This window comes from Suncus etruscus, chromosome 10, assembly GCF_024139225.1.
Source record: "Suncus etruscus isolate mSunEtr1 chromosome 10, mSunEtr1.pri.cur, whole genome shotgun sequence".
Lineage (NCBI taxonomy): Eukaryota > Metazoa > Chordata > Mammalia > Eulipotyphla > Soricidae > Suncus > Suncus etruscus.
The window spans coordinates 83,377,043-83,391,096 of NC_064857.1; the positions used below are offsets into that span (position 1 = coordinate 83,377,043).

Here is a 14,054-nt window from a genome sequence, read left to right on the forward strand (position 1 = left end):
ATAAATACTACTGTGAAAGATTTGTTATTCACTCTTTGGTCACAATAAAAATTAAAAAAAAATAAAAGAAAGGAGTATGTAACTCCCTTTTGTTGTTGTTGTTTTCTCTTTTGGGGGGCTATACTGGTGACACTCAGGGGTTACTCTTGACTATGCACTCAGAAATAACTCCTGGCTTGGAGGGCCATATTGGATGCCGGGGGATCGAACTCGGTCCATCCTAGGTCAGTGCATGCAAGGCAAATACCCTACCACTACACCACCACTCTGGCCCCAGTAACTTCCTTTTTCACTATCCTCCACATGTCTTAAAATGACCCAGAGAAGCACCATGAATATTGATTTTTTTTAGGTAAATTTAGTATATAGGTGAGTTCACAAGAATGAAGATGCTCAACTATTTGTATCTTATTGCACTAATATTTACAGCATGGGATAAAACAAAACCTTTGGGAGAAAGCTAGAAGAATTTGACATGAAGAAACTGAAGGCAAAATGACATTATTCAAGAATAAGGAGAATTACTGTATGAGGAAATCAGCTGATTGTTTCACTCGTTTCTGGTGCAGAGCCAGAGTCAATGTGGTAAAGCTGTGGTCGGAAGAGTTCTGAATAAAAATAACGTGAATTTTCTAGCTATAAACTCCAGGTTATTGAAGGAGATGGGTGTGTGCTTGTTCTCTTCAAAATCTTAACAGCAAGAAAGAAATCCAGACACCTGGAATGGCTGGAGAAAATGATTCCCACAAATTTTCCATCTTGTGATCTATATAGAGCTTTGGTTTTGTTTTAGTATTTGTATTTTATAGTATTTATATTTTATATATATATATTTATTTATTTAATTGCTTTTTGGGTCACATCCTGTGACATTCAGGGGTTACTCCTGGCTCTGTGCTCAGGAATCACTCCTGGCTTGGGGGACCATATGGGATGCCAGGAATCTAACCAAGGTTCATCCTGAATCAGCTGCGTACAAGGCATGTGCATTTGTATTTAAAATAGAAAACATTTGGGGCCCAGCGGCATTTGCCTTGCAAGCAGCCGATCCAGGACCAAAGTTGGTTGGTTCGAATCTCGGTGTCCCATATGGTCCCCCGTGCCTGCCAGGAGCTATTTCTGAGCAGACAGCCAGGAGTAACCCCTGAGCACCGCCGGGTGTGGCCCAAAAACAAAACAAAACAAAACTAATAATAAAAATAATAAAATAAAATAGAAGACATTTATTCTATTTCTGGTGTTTGGGGAGTAGATAACTTCTAAAAGTTCTGATGGTGATTTTATTTTATTTTAGTTTAGTTTTTGGGTCACACCCGGCAGTGCTCAGGGGTTACTACTCCTGGCTCTATTCTCAGAAATCGCTCCTGGCAGGCTCGGGGGAACATATGGGATGCCGGGATTCGAACCACCGTCTTTCTGCAAGCAAGGCAAATGCCTTACCTCCATGCTATCTCTCTGAATCCTTATTTTATTTTTTTAACTTGAAGGTTGGACGAAAATGCTAAGGCAAATCTCAGTTTCTCTTAAGCAAAAAATGCTTCTTAGGTGTTTCTTGATATCCTAAGGTTCTTAGAAACCTGCACCAACTTGTTGTGAACCCCACACCTTATAGCTTCTGAGAAGGCTCTGCCTCTGCCCTCCCTCAGCCCCCAGTTTCTTTCTTTCTTTCTTTCTTTCTTTCTTTCTTTCTTTCTTTCTTTCTTTCTTTCTTTCTTTCTTTCTTTCTTTCTTTCTTTCTTTCTTTCTTTCTTTCTTTCTTTCTTTCTTTCTTTCTTTCTTTCTTTCTTTCTTTCTTTCTTTCTTTCTTTCTTTCTTTCTTTCTTTCTTCCTTCCTTCCTTCCTTCCTTCTTCCTTCCTTCCTTCCTTCCTTCCTTCCTTCCTTCCTTCCTTCCTTCCTTCCTTCCTTCCTTCCTTCCTTCCTTCCTTCCTTCCTTCCTTCCTTCCTTCCTTCCTTCCTTCCTTCCTTCCTTCCTTCCTTCCTTCTTTCTTTCTTTCTTTCTTTCTTTCTTTTTTTTGGTTTTTGGGCCACACCCGGCGGTGCTCAGGGGTTACTCCTGGCTGTCTGCTCAGAAATAGCTCCTGGCAGGGTCGGGGGATCATATGGGACACCGGGATTTGAACCAACCACCTTTGGTCCTGGATCGGCTGCTTGCAAGGCAAACGCCGCTGTGCTATCTCTCCGGGCCCCAGTTTCTTTCTTAACACTTATTTCTCTTCCCGTAGTCCTATGCTTTCCACACTGACTTCTGTTTTTTTTTTTTTTTCTGGCCAGTCCTGCCTGTGTAAACGAAGACACAAACTTCTGCTTTTTACCTTGAGGTTACTTCCTTTAGGCATTTCACAAGGTCATCAGTAAAAGGTGTATCTTTGAACATCCAGTTGGCATATGAAAATATGTTCACTGTCATTTATTATTAAATAAAAATCAAAACAACAATATCATCTTACACCAGTGAGAACGGCATATATCAAAAAGAACGGAAATAACCAGTGTTGGTAGGAATGTGGTGAAAGGAACTCTCATTCTATGTTTGAGAGTGAGTGCATCACCTGGTTCTTTGGAAAACAGTTTGGATATTTCTAAAACAAAAAGTAAGAACAAAGGTTCCATATAACCAAGTAATTCCACTCTTGGACCTCTGCGCTCCAAACACGTAAACAATAAATTTGAAAGATATTTTCACACCTACTTTCACTATAGCACATAATGCAATGAATAGTATATTAAAACAACCCAAATATCCCAAGAAAGATGAGTAGATTTAAAAAAAAAACTGTGGGATATATGCAATAAAATACTACTCTCCTATAAGAAAAGATTAAATCTTTCAATTTGCTGCAATTGGATGATCTGGAGGGTATCATGTTAAGTGAAATCTAAGGGAGCAGGACAAATACTGGCTGATCTCACTCATTTGTGGTATATAAGAAAAACAAATCAACAAATATGGATAGTATCAAAATATAACAAACCATTGGCAGTGGTGACAATTCTGTTTTGTTTTGTTTGGGGGCCACATTCAGCAGTGCTCAGAAGTTACTCCTAGCTTTGTGTCAGGGGTCATTTCTGGTGGTGCTTGGAAACCAGAGATCAAACCTGGTCAGCCACATGCAAGGCAAATGTTTGACCTGCTGTGTTATCTCTCATGCCCCTGGACAGGTCTGATTCAAACAGTGTAGAGGAGGGGATGAACAGGTCTGGGTTTAAAACTGGGGACTTTTAAGATAGTCACTGAACTTCCTACAGAATCTTTAGAGGACAAGAAAGGAGTCATTGGGGGATGTGAACAGGCTTATTGGAGATAATCGCTCAAGTGAAGATGAAAAAAAAATTTGGCTAATGAATACACCCAGTTTTAGATGAAAGCTTTCCTCAGAAAATGACTGTCCCATAGGAGGTTGGCTCTCTTTACCTGTAATACAGTAATGCCCTGTGCATTGTCTCCTGGCAAACACCTTCTGGTTTCAGGGTCCTTTTTCTTTCAGATTGCTGATCCTAGTTCTTTTTTGTTTTTTTGGATTTTGGGCCACACCCGGCGGTGCTCAGGGGTTACACCTGGCTATCTGCTCAGAAATAGCTCCCGGCAAACTAGGCAAGGATGTTCACTCTCTCCACTCTTATTCAACATAGTCTTAGAAGTCCTAGCAATAGCAATCAGACAAGAGAAGGTAATCAAAGGAAATCAAATAGGGAAAGAGGAATTAAAACTATCTCTTTTTGCAGATGACATGATGATATACATGGAAAACCCTAAAGAGTCCACAGTAAAACTCCTAGAAACAATAAACCAATACAGCAAAGTGGCTGGTTACAAAGTCAATACACAAAAGACAGTAGCATTTTTCTATACAAATAACAAAGTAGAGGAGAGAGAGATTAAGAATACAACTCCATTTAAAATAGTATCAAAAAACATCAAGTACCTAGGAATCAATCTTACAAGGGAAGTGAAGGACTTATACCAGGCAAACTTCAAAACACTTCAGAAAGAAATTGAAGAGGATTAGAAATGGAAGAACATCCCATGCTCATGGGTAGGTAGAATCAACATAGTCAAAATGACTATCCTACCCAAACTCCTATATAGATTTAATGCAATCCCCATCCAAATTCAAACATCATTCTTTAAAGACTTAGAACAATCAATCATAAAATTCATCTGGAACCTAGGATAGCCAAACACATACTAAAAAACAGGAAGCTGGGTGGCATTTCTTTACCTAACCTGAAGCTATACTATAAAGTCATAGTGATCAAAACAGCATGGTACTGGTACAAGGATAGAGCCTCAGACCAGTGGGTTAGAACAGAATTTCCAGACATAAGCCCCTAGATATATAGTCAACTAATATTTGACAAAAGAGCCAAGAACTTCAAATGGGACAAAGAAGGTCTTTTTAACAAATGATGTTGGTACAACTGGGAAACCATTTGTAAGAAACTGAAAATTGACCCATACCTCACCCCAGGTACAAAAGTCAACTCAAAATGGATTAAAGACCTTGAAATCAGACCAAATCTATAAAGTTTATTGAGGAAAAAATAGGCAGAATACTCGAAGACATATATCAAAAAAGTCTTTGATGATAGAATGCCAATGCAAGAACTTTAGCATCAAACATAAACAAATGGGACTACACCAAACCAAAAAGCTTCTGTATGGCAAAAGAAACCCTACTTAACACAAGAAGACAGTTAACTGAATGTGAAAAAATTTTCGCACTCAACATGTCAGATAAAGGGCTGATATCCAGAATATACAAAGTACTCAGAAAGCTGAGCTCCCCAAAACCAAATAAAGCTATAGAAAAATGTGGAGATGAAATGAATAGACACTTCTCTGAGGAAGACCAAAAGATGGCCAACAAACACATGAAAAAATGCTCACCTTCACTCATCATTAGGGAAATCCAAGTCAAGACAACAATGAGGTACCACCTTACTACAGTGAGAATGGCTCACATCAAAAATAATGGGAACGGGGCCGGAGAGATAGCAACGGTGTTTACCTCGCAAGCAGCCGATCCAGGACCAAAGGTGGTTGGTTCAAATCCCGGTGTCCCATATGGTCCCCCGTGCCTGCCAGGAGCTATTTCTGGGCAGACAGCCAGGAGTAACCCCTGAGCATCGCCGGGTGTGGCCCAAAAACAAACAAACAAAAAAAAATGGGAACAATCTGTGTTGGCGGGGATGCGGTATGAAAGGCACTCTCATCCATTGCTGGTGGGAATGCCCCCTAGTCCAACATCTATGGAGAACAGTCTGGAGAGTGCTCAAAGATCTCAGAATTGAGCTGCCATTTGACCCAGCAATTGCTCTCCTAGGTATCTACCCCGAAGTTGGAAGGACATTCATTCCAAAGTATGTGTACACCCCACTATTTATCACAGCACTCAGTATAATTGCCAAGTCTTGGAACCAACCTCAATGTCCAACAACAGATGAATGGATCATTAAGATGTGGTATCTATACACAATGGAATACTACATGGCAGTCAGAAATGATACAATCACAGACTTTGCGGCAATGTGGATGGACCTAGAACATATTATGTTAAACGAAGTAAGCCAGAAGATGAAAGACAAACACAGAATGATAGCACTATTCTGAAGCATCTAGAACATACACCCTATATACAACTAATACTCAACAATCAAATAACAGGGTATAACAGGGTAGAAACTCCAAACACTGTAACAGTCAACATATACTGGAGAGCAGTGCCCAAAACACATGAAAGAGGTACAACACAAACTCTTGACTACACATTATACCACAAAGAAACCAGCAACAACAGAAACAGCAGCATAGAGAGAACAGGTCTGTAAATCAGCCTTCTACTACAAAGGCCCATAATAATCCCTTAGGGATCTTATACAGGATTACAGGTAAAGAATACCATGGGAAATCACTTACTCCAGCAGAAGCATTTCATAACAATTTGTTTTAATGCCTTAATCTTAATATATTTAAAATAACCTCTCAGATTTTCTGTCCTCAGGCGCTCTTGGATACAAAGGGTGGACAAACTAAGATGGCATCTCGGGGCTCACTCACACAAGATAACATACCCAGCTTGCACTATGAGAATGTTCTGATAAAACTCTTTAATATACCCTTTATCTCTAGGTTATACCTTCTTTTAGGACTTGAAACACATGACCAGCCAGACCACCGAAGCAGCAACTGGGACCTACAGACTTATACTACAGACCCTACTCATCGAACACAGTCAAGCGAACTCTTTTCTCCTCTCTTCTCACTACTTTCTTTTTTTTTATTTTTCTTTTTCTTTTTAATTGATTTTCACTTTTCTTCTCTCCTGTCCCCTTCCATATACTTTCCCTTTCCCCCCTTTGGAAATCCGACTAGCCCTTCACCCCTCAATCCCACCCAGATTTCCCACCTCATTAAAACTCTTCAACCTCAGTTCTTAACCCATTAGGCATCAAGACTGACCTCCTACCCCAACGAACCAGTACCCAGCACCCAAGCGAAGAGACAACCAGTCAAACCCACACCTCGTCCCCTGCAAGAAAAGACAACCAACTCCCCTGCTGACTCATGCTGCGCGGTCCTCCTTACCAACCCTTCCTAACGTGGACTGTTACTTGAAACCCAATTTAACTATAAAAGTATCCCCAATGCAAGAACTCTTCCCAAGACCTCCCTGCCACATATCTTTTGCCATTCTCAAGAGGGTCAGGTTGTGTGATGCAAAGGCGCCCGGGAACCCACACACCACAAGAAAATCTCAAAAGATAATGGGGAAACCTATACTTCCATCATAAGTATAAGACCTGTATTAACACCACCTCTTTACCTGCTTTTCCCCCAAATGTAAGGTAGGTCTCTTGCATCACTCTGTTCCTTTAATCACTTTTTTATTTCATTTTTTAAATCTTTTTTCTTTATATATATATATATATATATATATATATATATATATATATATATATATATATATATGAGCACATATATTTTTATTTTTATCTTTTTTTGGGTGTGTGACTTATTTCTGTTTTCTTCTCTTTCCACCCTCAAATGCACCGGCAATATATTGTAGCACCATTTCTCCCTGCAAAGGCACACTAAAAAAAGGGGAAATCTTACATATAAAAACGAGCTCTTATCTACTAGAGATAAGAACTCATACTTCTGGGGCCGGAGAGATAGCATGGAGGTAAGGCGTTTACCTTTCATGCAGGAGGTCATCGGTTCGAATCCCGGCACCCCATATGGTCCCCTGTGCCTGCCAGGAGCAATTTCTGAGCCTGGAGCCAGGAATAACCCCTGAGCACTGCCGGGTATGACCCAAAAACCAAAAAAAAAAAAAAAGAACTCATACTTCTTTACAATACAGGGGCATCTCCTACTTTGAAAATATGTCACGTGGGGCCGGCGAGGTGGCGCTAGAGATAAAGTGTCTGCCTTGCAAGCCCTAGCCAAGGAAGGACCGTGGTTCAATCCCCCCCAACCCCTACGTCCCATATGGTCCCCCCAAGCCAGGGGCAATTTCTGAGCGCTTAGCCAGGAGTAACCCCTGAGCATCAAACGGGTGTGGCCCGAAAAACCAAAAAAAACAAACAAAAAAAGAAAATATGTCATGTGGACCCAACTTAGACCCCAGGTGATTAGACACCAACCGTCCAGCCTTGAACACGTCCATGAACCGTCCAGCCCAGACATAGAAATGATACAATTCTTCACAACAGCCACAGGAAACAAATCCCATCCGGGACATCCTTAATACAGCTCGGACATCAATAAATGCCAGCTCTAATATGATATCCTAACAACGAGGAAACTGGGAACAACTTGACCTAAGAGCAGGTTATCCTACCTCACCAGCTAATGACAAGACAAAATCAGAAGACTTGTCACCCTTTGGTCTGTCCAAATGCCAAGATCACGATCTACAGATGACTGGCAGCTAGAACCATGACAGGACTGTGTGTATCCTGGGACCAATAAAAAAGCCCTAGTCTAGGGTTTGAGCTACGACCTGCACAACAACCATGATCTCTAGTTCCAGAGGTCTGTCTGAGACAATTGCAATGGAATGGGTCTTCTGGAAACATAACAAAAGACGCTATCCCAGGCCCCGTCCTAGGATCAGCGCAAAGACCAAGACCACCAATCACAGAAAACGAATTAAAATGACACGGAGGGAACAGAACTTCTAGAACAGGGATCTTCAAACTACGGCCCCCTGGCCACATGCGGCCCGCAGAGGAGTCTGATCCGGCCCGCCAGCAGTGAGTGCTGTTTGGTTGCCAAGATACCTGCCAGCATATACACTCAGTGTATATCCAAATATCAGGAACCATGCACTCAAAATGGTAACCATCTTTGGTAGCACTTATGCCTGTGAACAGACTTTTTCAAGAATGAAACATCTGAAATTTCCAACCAGATCAATATTAACTGATGCCCACTTGCATCACTTGTTACTGCTGGCAGTGACAAATATGGAACTGGACATTGACCATCTCTTTAGCCAAAAGCAGGCCCACAGTTCCCATTGAAATACTGGTGCATGATCTGTTTATTTATAAATGTTTTTCATTTTATTTATATAAGATATGTGCAATGTGAGTAGGAATTAGTAGCTCATATAGTCCGGCCCTCCAGCTCTCTAAGGGACCGTAATCCGGCCCCCACTTTAAAAAGTTTGAAGACCCCTGTTCTAGAACCACAAAAAAAGACCTCATCATAAGTTCCACTCCCTGACCTGTGCAGATACCGAGATTTCTAGTTACAGAGGTCTGATTTTATCACCCAGGACAGAGCAGAAGTCTTTCATACACCATAAAAGCACCAAGGGGAGAGTAAATGAACCTGAAAGGAGTCTATAGTTAATCCCATGACAATACACTTCAAGGGTGGAGAAACCCTGTTTCTCTTAGGCCAAGGGAATTCCTTTTTGAATGACCCCAATATTTACTGTGCCTGTGCAGGAGGGAAGAAAAAAAGAAAGAAAAACCACCAAAAAGCACAATTTTTTAATTTATTTATCTAGTTTTTGCTGATTATTTTTTGTTTTGCTGTGGTTATTGAAGTAGTTGTGTTCGTTCATATTATTTTTTTCTTTTTTATTTTCTTCCTTTATGTGCTCTGCCATGTTTTTTTATCTCAAGACCATGGCCTTTAGGTGGTGCTTATCTTTATTGATGGAGTGTTCACTGGATGTTTTTATTTGGCACTTTGTTTTGTACTGTTGTGGTATTCCACCTCCTTTATCCCCTTCATCTCTCAAAAATAGGATGAGAGCTACCAGAAGGACTCTGCCCATTTTCGGCGTATTTGATTCTTTCCCCAGTTTATTACTTTTCTCTTTTCAAATAAAACCACATAACTTGAACTATCTAGTCCCACCTCCCAACTAGAGAGGGAAATAAGGGAAGTACCAAGACCAAACAGGTGTAGGACCACTAAGTAGTTAGCTAGGCACAGAGGGGACCATTTATTCTGGCAGCCCCGGGGGTGAGGGAGGAGGATATGGGAGTAGGACAGGAACGGAGGTGGAAGGAGGACAATTCCGTGATGGGAATTCCCCTGATTTTATGTTAATATGTACCTAAAATATTGTTGTCAATGATATGTAGGCCACTATGATTAAAATAAAAATCATATTTAAAAAAAAGAAATAACTCCTGGCAGGCATAAGGGACCATATGGGACACCGGGATTCTAATCAAGCATCTTAGGTCCTGGATCAGCTGCTTGCAAGGCAAACACCGCTGTTCTATCTCTCCGGCCCTGATATTTAGTTGTTGAGTATTTGAGGCACTAAGAGAACAGGAATCATGTGTTTTTTTTTAATTATTATTTTTTTTATTCACTGCTCTCCTGTCTCCTCCATTACATATCTGGTACCTGAAGATAGATAATAAATAATTCTTAAATTTGACATGAGTTCTATGGGGGGGGTATGATTCGAGATGAAAACCATTGAAATAATAATTTTCCTTCTGGTACATGATTATAAAGGAAATCAAGATGCTTGAAGAATTAAAGAAGAATGTTTTAATTGGGGTTGCTGTGTGTTCACCAGTTTTATTCACTCTGAGTGTTTTTATTCATTTGTAAGGTGAGTTTTAGAGTCAAAATAGTTAGCAGGGGCTCTGTGGGGAGCCTAGCTGATGGAACCTAGAACAAAGGACACCTCAGAAATCCCTGACCTTGTCACCCACGTGACCAGAGGCGCCCATGCCCTGAGGACAAAGGAAATAGACAAATACTAAAGTAAATTCAAAGCAGCCCAATACATCCAGCCAGAAAGAAAATCATAGAGCAACTTGCCTTTGTGTTAGCAAGATTAACATGTTTACAGCTGGTTTTTTATTTATGCTTGCTGAGTAAAATTTATAGGACCCTGTTTGAATCTTGTGCTTTCAGTATAAACATGTGCTCTCTACCTCTTTACCCCTCCCTATTACCTGCCCCCAGTTTATGCTAATGAGTGCTTGCAATTGTAATTGGTGGAAAAACTGTAACACTTCTATGACGTATTTTGCCTTTAAAAGCTGATCTCCCCGGGCAATAAATCCCTTTTGAACAGCATGTGTTGTCTTGAGGACTTTTCTTACTAACTTCTCAAGTTTTCTTCACAGATCGGTCCTGCTTGAGTAAACACATGAATTACTAGCGACCTTCATTCCCACACCCCCGTGGGTCGGGGGTCCCCCACGGAAGGTTGCAGGGCTCTCTATTATTCCTGAAATATTTTGTTTGTTTATTTTTGGGCCACATCCTTCAATGCTCTAAGGTTGCACCTGGCAGTGCATAAGGGATGCTGGGGATTAAACCCAGGTTGGCTGCATGCAAGGCCAGTGCTACCCACTGCACTATCTCTCCAGACTTAACCTAATATTTCTGTTACTTTCTTCTTTCCCAGACTTGTATTTGTGTGTCAGAGAAATATGGTTACTGACAAACCAAGCAAAGCATCATAGTTTTAGTTTGTGAAATGGAAATTTTTTTTTTTTTTTTTGGTTTTTGGGCCACACCCGGCAGTGCTCAGGGGTTACTCCTGGCTGTCTGCTCAGAAATAGCTCCTGGCAGGCACGGGGGACCATATGGGACACCGGGATTCGAACCAAACACCTTTGGTCCTGGATCGGCTGCTTGCAAGGCAAACACCACTGTGCTATCTCTCCGGGCCCGAAATGGAAAATATTTAATAATAATGCAAGGCATTCAAACAGAGAGGACATATCTGGACTCGTTGGACTTTGTTCTGGGAAAGGAATACATACTTTGAGAGAGATAGAGCATTATTTATTTATTTATTTATTTATTTATTTATTGTTTTTGGGCCACACCGGGCGGTGCTCAGGGGTTACTCCTGGCTGTCTACTCAGAAATAGCTCCAGGCAGGCACGGGGGACCATATGAGACACTGGGATTCGAACCAACCACCTTTGGTCCTGGATCAGCTGCTTGCAAGGCAAACTCTGCTGTGCTATCTCTCCGGGCCCAAGATAGAGCATTATTAAACTGAGTTCCAATAACCCTTTTTTATTTTTTGGCTTTTGATTTTTGGACCACACTCAGTGAGGCTGAGGGGTTACTCCTGGCTCTGCACTCAGAAATCGCTCTTGGCTTTGGGGACCATATGGGTTGCTGGGGGATCGAACCACGGACAAGGCCCTGCCGCTTGCACCATTGCTCCTGCCCCATGAGTTCCAATGACTTTAATAAAAAAAAAAGTAAGGTAAGTAAAGTAATTAAAAGTTTTTTGTGGGGCCGGGGAGATAGCATGGAGGTAAGGCGTTTGCCTTTCATGCAGAAGGTCATCAGTTCGAATCCCGGCGTCCCATATGGTCCCCCGTGCCTGCCAGGAGCAATTTCTGAGCATGGAGCCAGGAGTAACCCCTGAGCACTGCCGGGTGTGACCCAAAAACCACACACACACAAAAAAAGTTTTTTGTTTGTTTTTCAGTCAGAGCCAGAAAGAGATTGAGGACTGCCCTGGCTCACCCAAAGCTAGAGACTGGAAGCGCCTGCCAGGGTTCTTCCCCTTGAGCCCATGTGGACAACAGAGCTGTGGGGAGGTGCTGAGTGGGAGGACTTCCCTGCGGAAAAGAAACCCAACCAGCCACCAATCAGCTACTCACCGGAGGTCTCTTCCAGACAAACTGGATGGGGAACTTCTGGCTATAAAAGAGAGAGGTTTCATCTGGGGGAAACTCAGGATCCAGATATAGAACCTTCTTTTCCAGACATTTCTTGTGGAGCTGCTCGAATGTCTTCTCTTTCACTCCAATGATAGGAAAATTACGGCTGATGATGGCAGAGTAGATACCACTTGGGTTCCCCCCACCAGCCTCAGTGGTCCTGTTCTCGGCTGGGCAGGGAATAGGTCTTGGGGACTTGGGCTCAGCCCCTGTCCGGGGAGCCACGGATGGACTAAGGACAGTTGGCATGCTGGGCCACTGTGGAAGGAAGTTTTTATGTTTTTTCTAAAGAAAACAAGATACAGCTACCTTCAAGGAAAGGAAGCAACTGCAAGAGGAAGTTGGAGTAATTCTGTCATCGGAGAGATGAATGTCCACATCAAGTTCAAAGTTGAAAGCCCATCAGGAGGTTGTAAAGCTGACGTTCACCTTGTGATCCAGACGCCATAAGTTCTCTTGAGTTACAGGATTTGCAGTTTTTACCTGGGGGCCGAGGGTGGAAATCCTAGCTGCGGCATACATACAGGCCCAAGGGAAAGAGGGAGAGTGAGGTTTGTGTTTCAGTGTTCTGAAGAAGCTTGAGCCAGGAAAACTAAAAATAGACACGAAGAAAGAGCAGGCATATCCGAGCAAATGTGAGACCAGCACGCAGCTAGATTGCATGGCTGAAGGAGAAGTTCTGACCCAGGGCAGGACATTTTTGTGTGGCCATTCAGGGATTGTGTGGTCTGGAAATGAAAGAGGAATATCTCAGTGGGCGGAAGGTGAAAAGAAGTAAAGAATTGTGCATGCGCAATTGAAGAAGTCCTTAATGGCTGATGAAGCTATTGGCTACCAAAGTCATGGAAGACAATATTGAAGCATATGGGAAACAATATTGAGAAAAGCTAGCAAGGGTGAATAAGGAAATACTAAATTCTAGGAGAATATAAAGAATTTTTGAAAAACAAAACAAAACAAAACAAAAACATGACTTGAAAACTTCCTGAAACTTTGTCATCAGAACCCCTAAATTGGATTTTGGGATCTTTCTAGAATATTCTGGGGTCAGTATTCTGTGGAACTGACTGGATGGAAAATGTCATTTAACAGAGTCCTCACTGGAACAAATCCGTCTTTTTTTTTTTTTTTTTTTTGTTCTCTTGACCTTGTCCTCTTGTCTCCCCATCCTCAAAATAAATATAGGGGTGAATTGTTAGGAAAAGTCACATCAGGAGTTTGAATCAGAATCTAGAGTTGGATTCTGAACTAGACTTGGATGTAAAGTCTTGGAATGGCATTCCTTAAAATGCTGGTTTGTAGGCTTTTCGTGCTCATAGGAAAGCAACCTGTCTGCCTGGCCTTCTTTGTCCTGTCTTCTACAGTAGCGGCTACTCAACTCTCTAAAGGAGAAGGACAGTTTCCAGATATTGCAGAGCTCCATTAACACTGCTAATTCCATGTGGCCATTTTATTGTTCTAAGGATTTGTTTGAGAGAAAGCAGAAAGAGATGACTGAGAGAGTACTACCAGGCTTATGATTCTTGGAAAATATCCTGAGATATTTTATTGCTTCTTGGAGAGGTAGCACAGAGGCACAGAGGAATGCATTCCCAAAGTTCAAAGTTTGAACCAAGAGCCCACTAGCTGTGCCTATATAACTTGATCTGAGTTATATCATTTATCATTCTTACCTCAGTTTTTTCAACCATAAAATGGGTATTTCCTAGGCATTATGTGTCTGAGCTACTGTAAAATTGCTTAAATTGTGCTATAGCTGCAAAAAAGCACCCAGTAAGCTTGGTAGAATATAGTCATAAATTTAGGAATTACAATTTTGGAGTGAACTAGGTTGACGCATTTGCTTTGGGTGCAGACAGTATTTACACTA

The 14,054-nt window shown here is 41.6% G+C and overlaps 1 protein-coding gene across 3 annotated transcripts in view; it reads right to left on the minus strand.

Annotated features, from left to right (window-relative positions):
- CAPN3 (calpain 3) overlaps window positions 1–12,433 on the minus strand; it is a 47,588-nt gene extending 35,155 nt beyond the window's left edge. For all 3 annotated transcript variants that reach the window (XM_049781536.1, XM_049781533.1, XM_049781534.1), the window contains exon 1: window positions 12,125–12,433. In XM_049781536.1, coding sequence (XP_049637493.1) covers window positions 12,125–12,433 — 309 coding nt within the window. The remainder of the gene's footprint in view (window positions 1–12,124) is intronic.
- Between the last annotated feature and the right edge of the window lie 1,621 nt (window positions 12,434–14,054).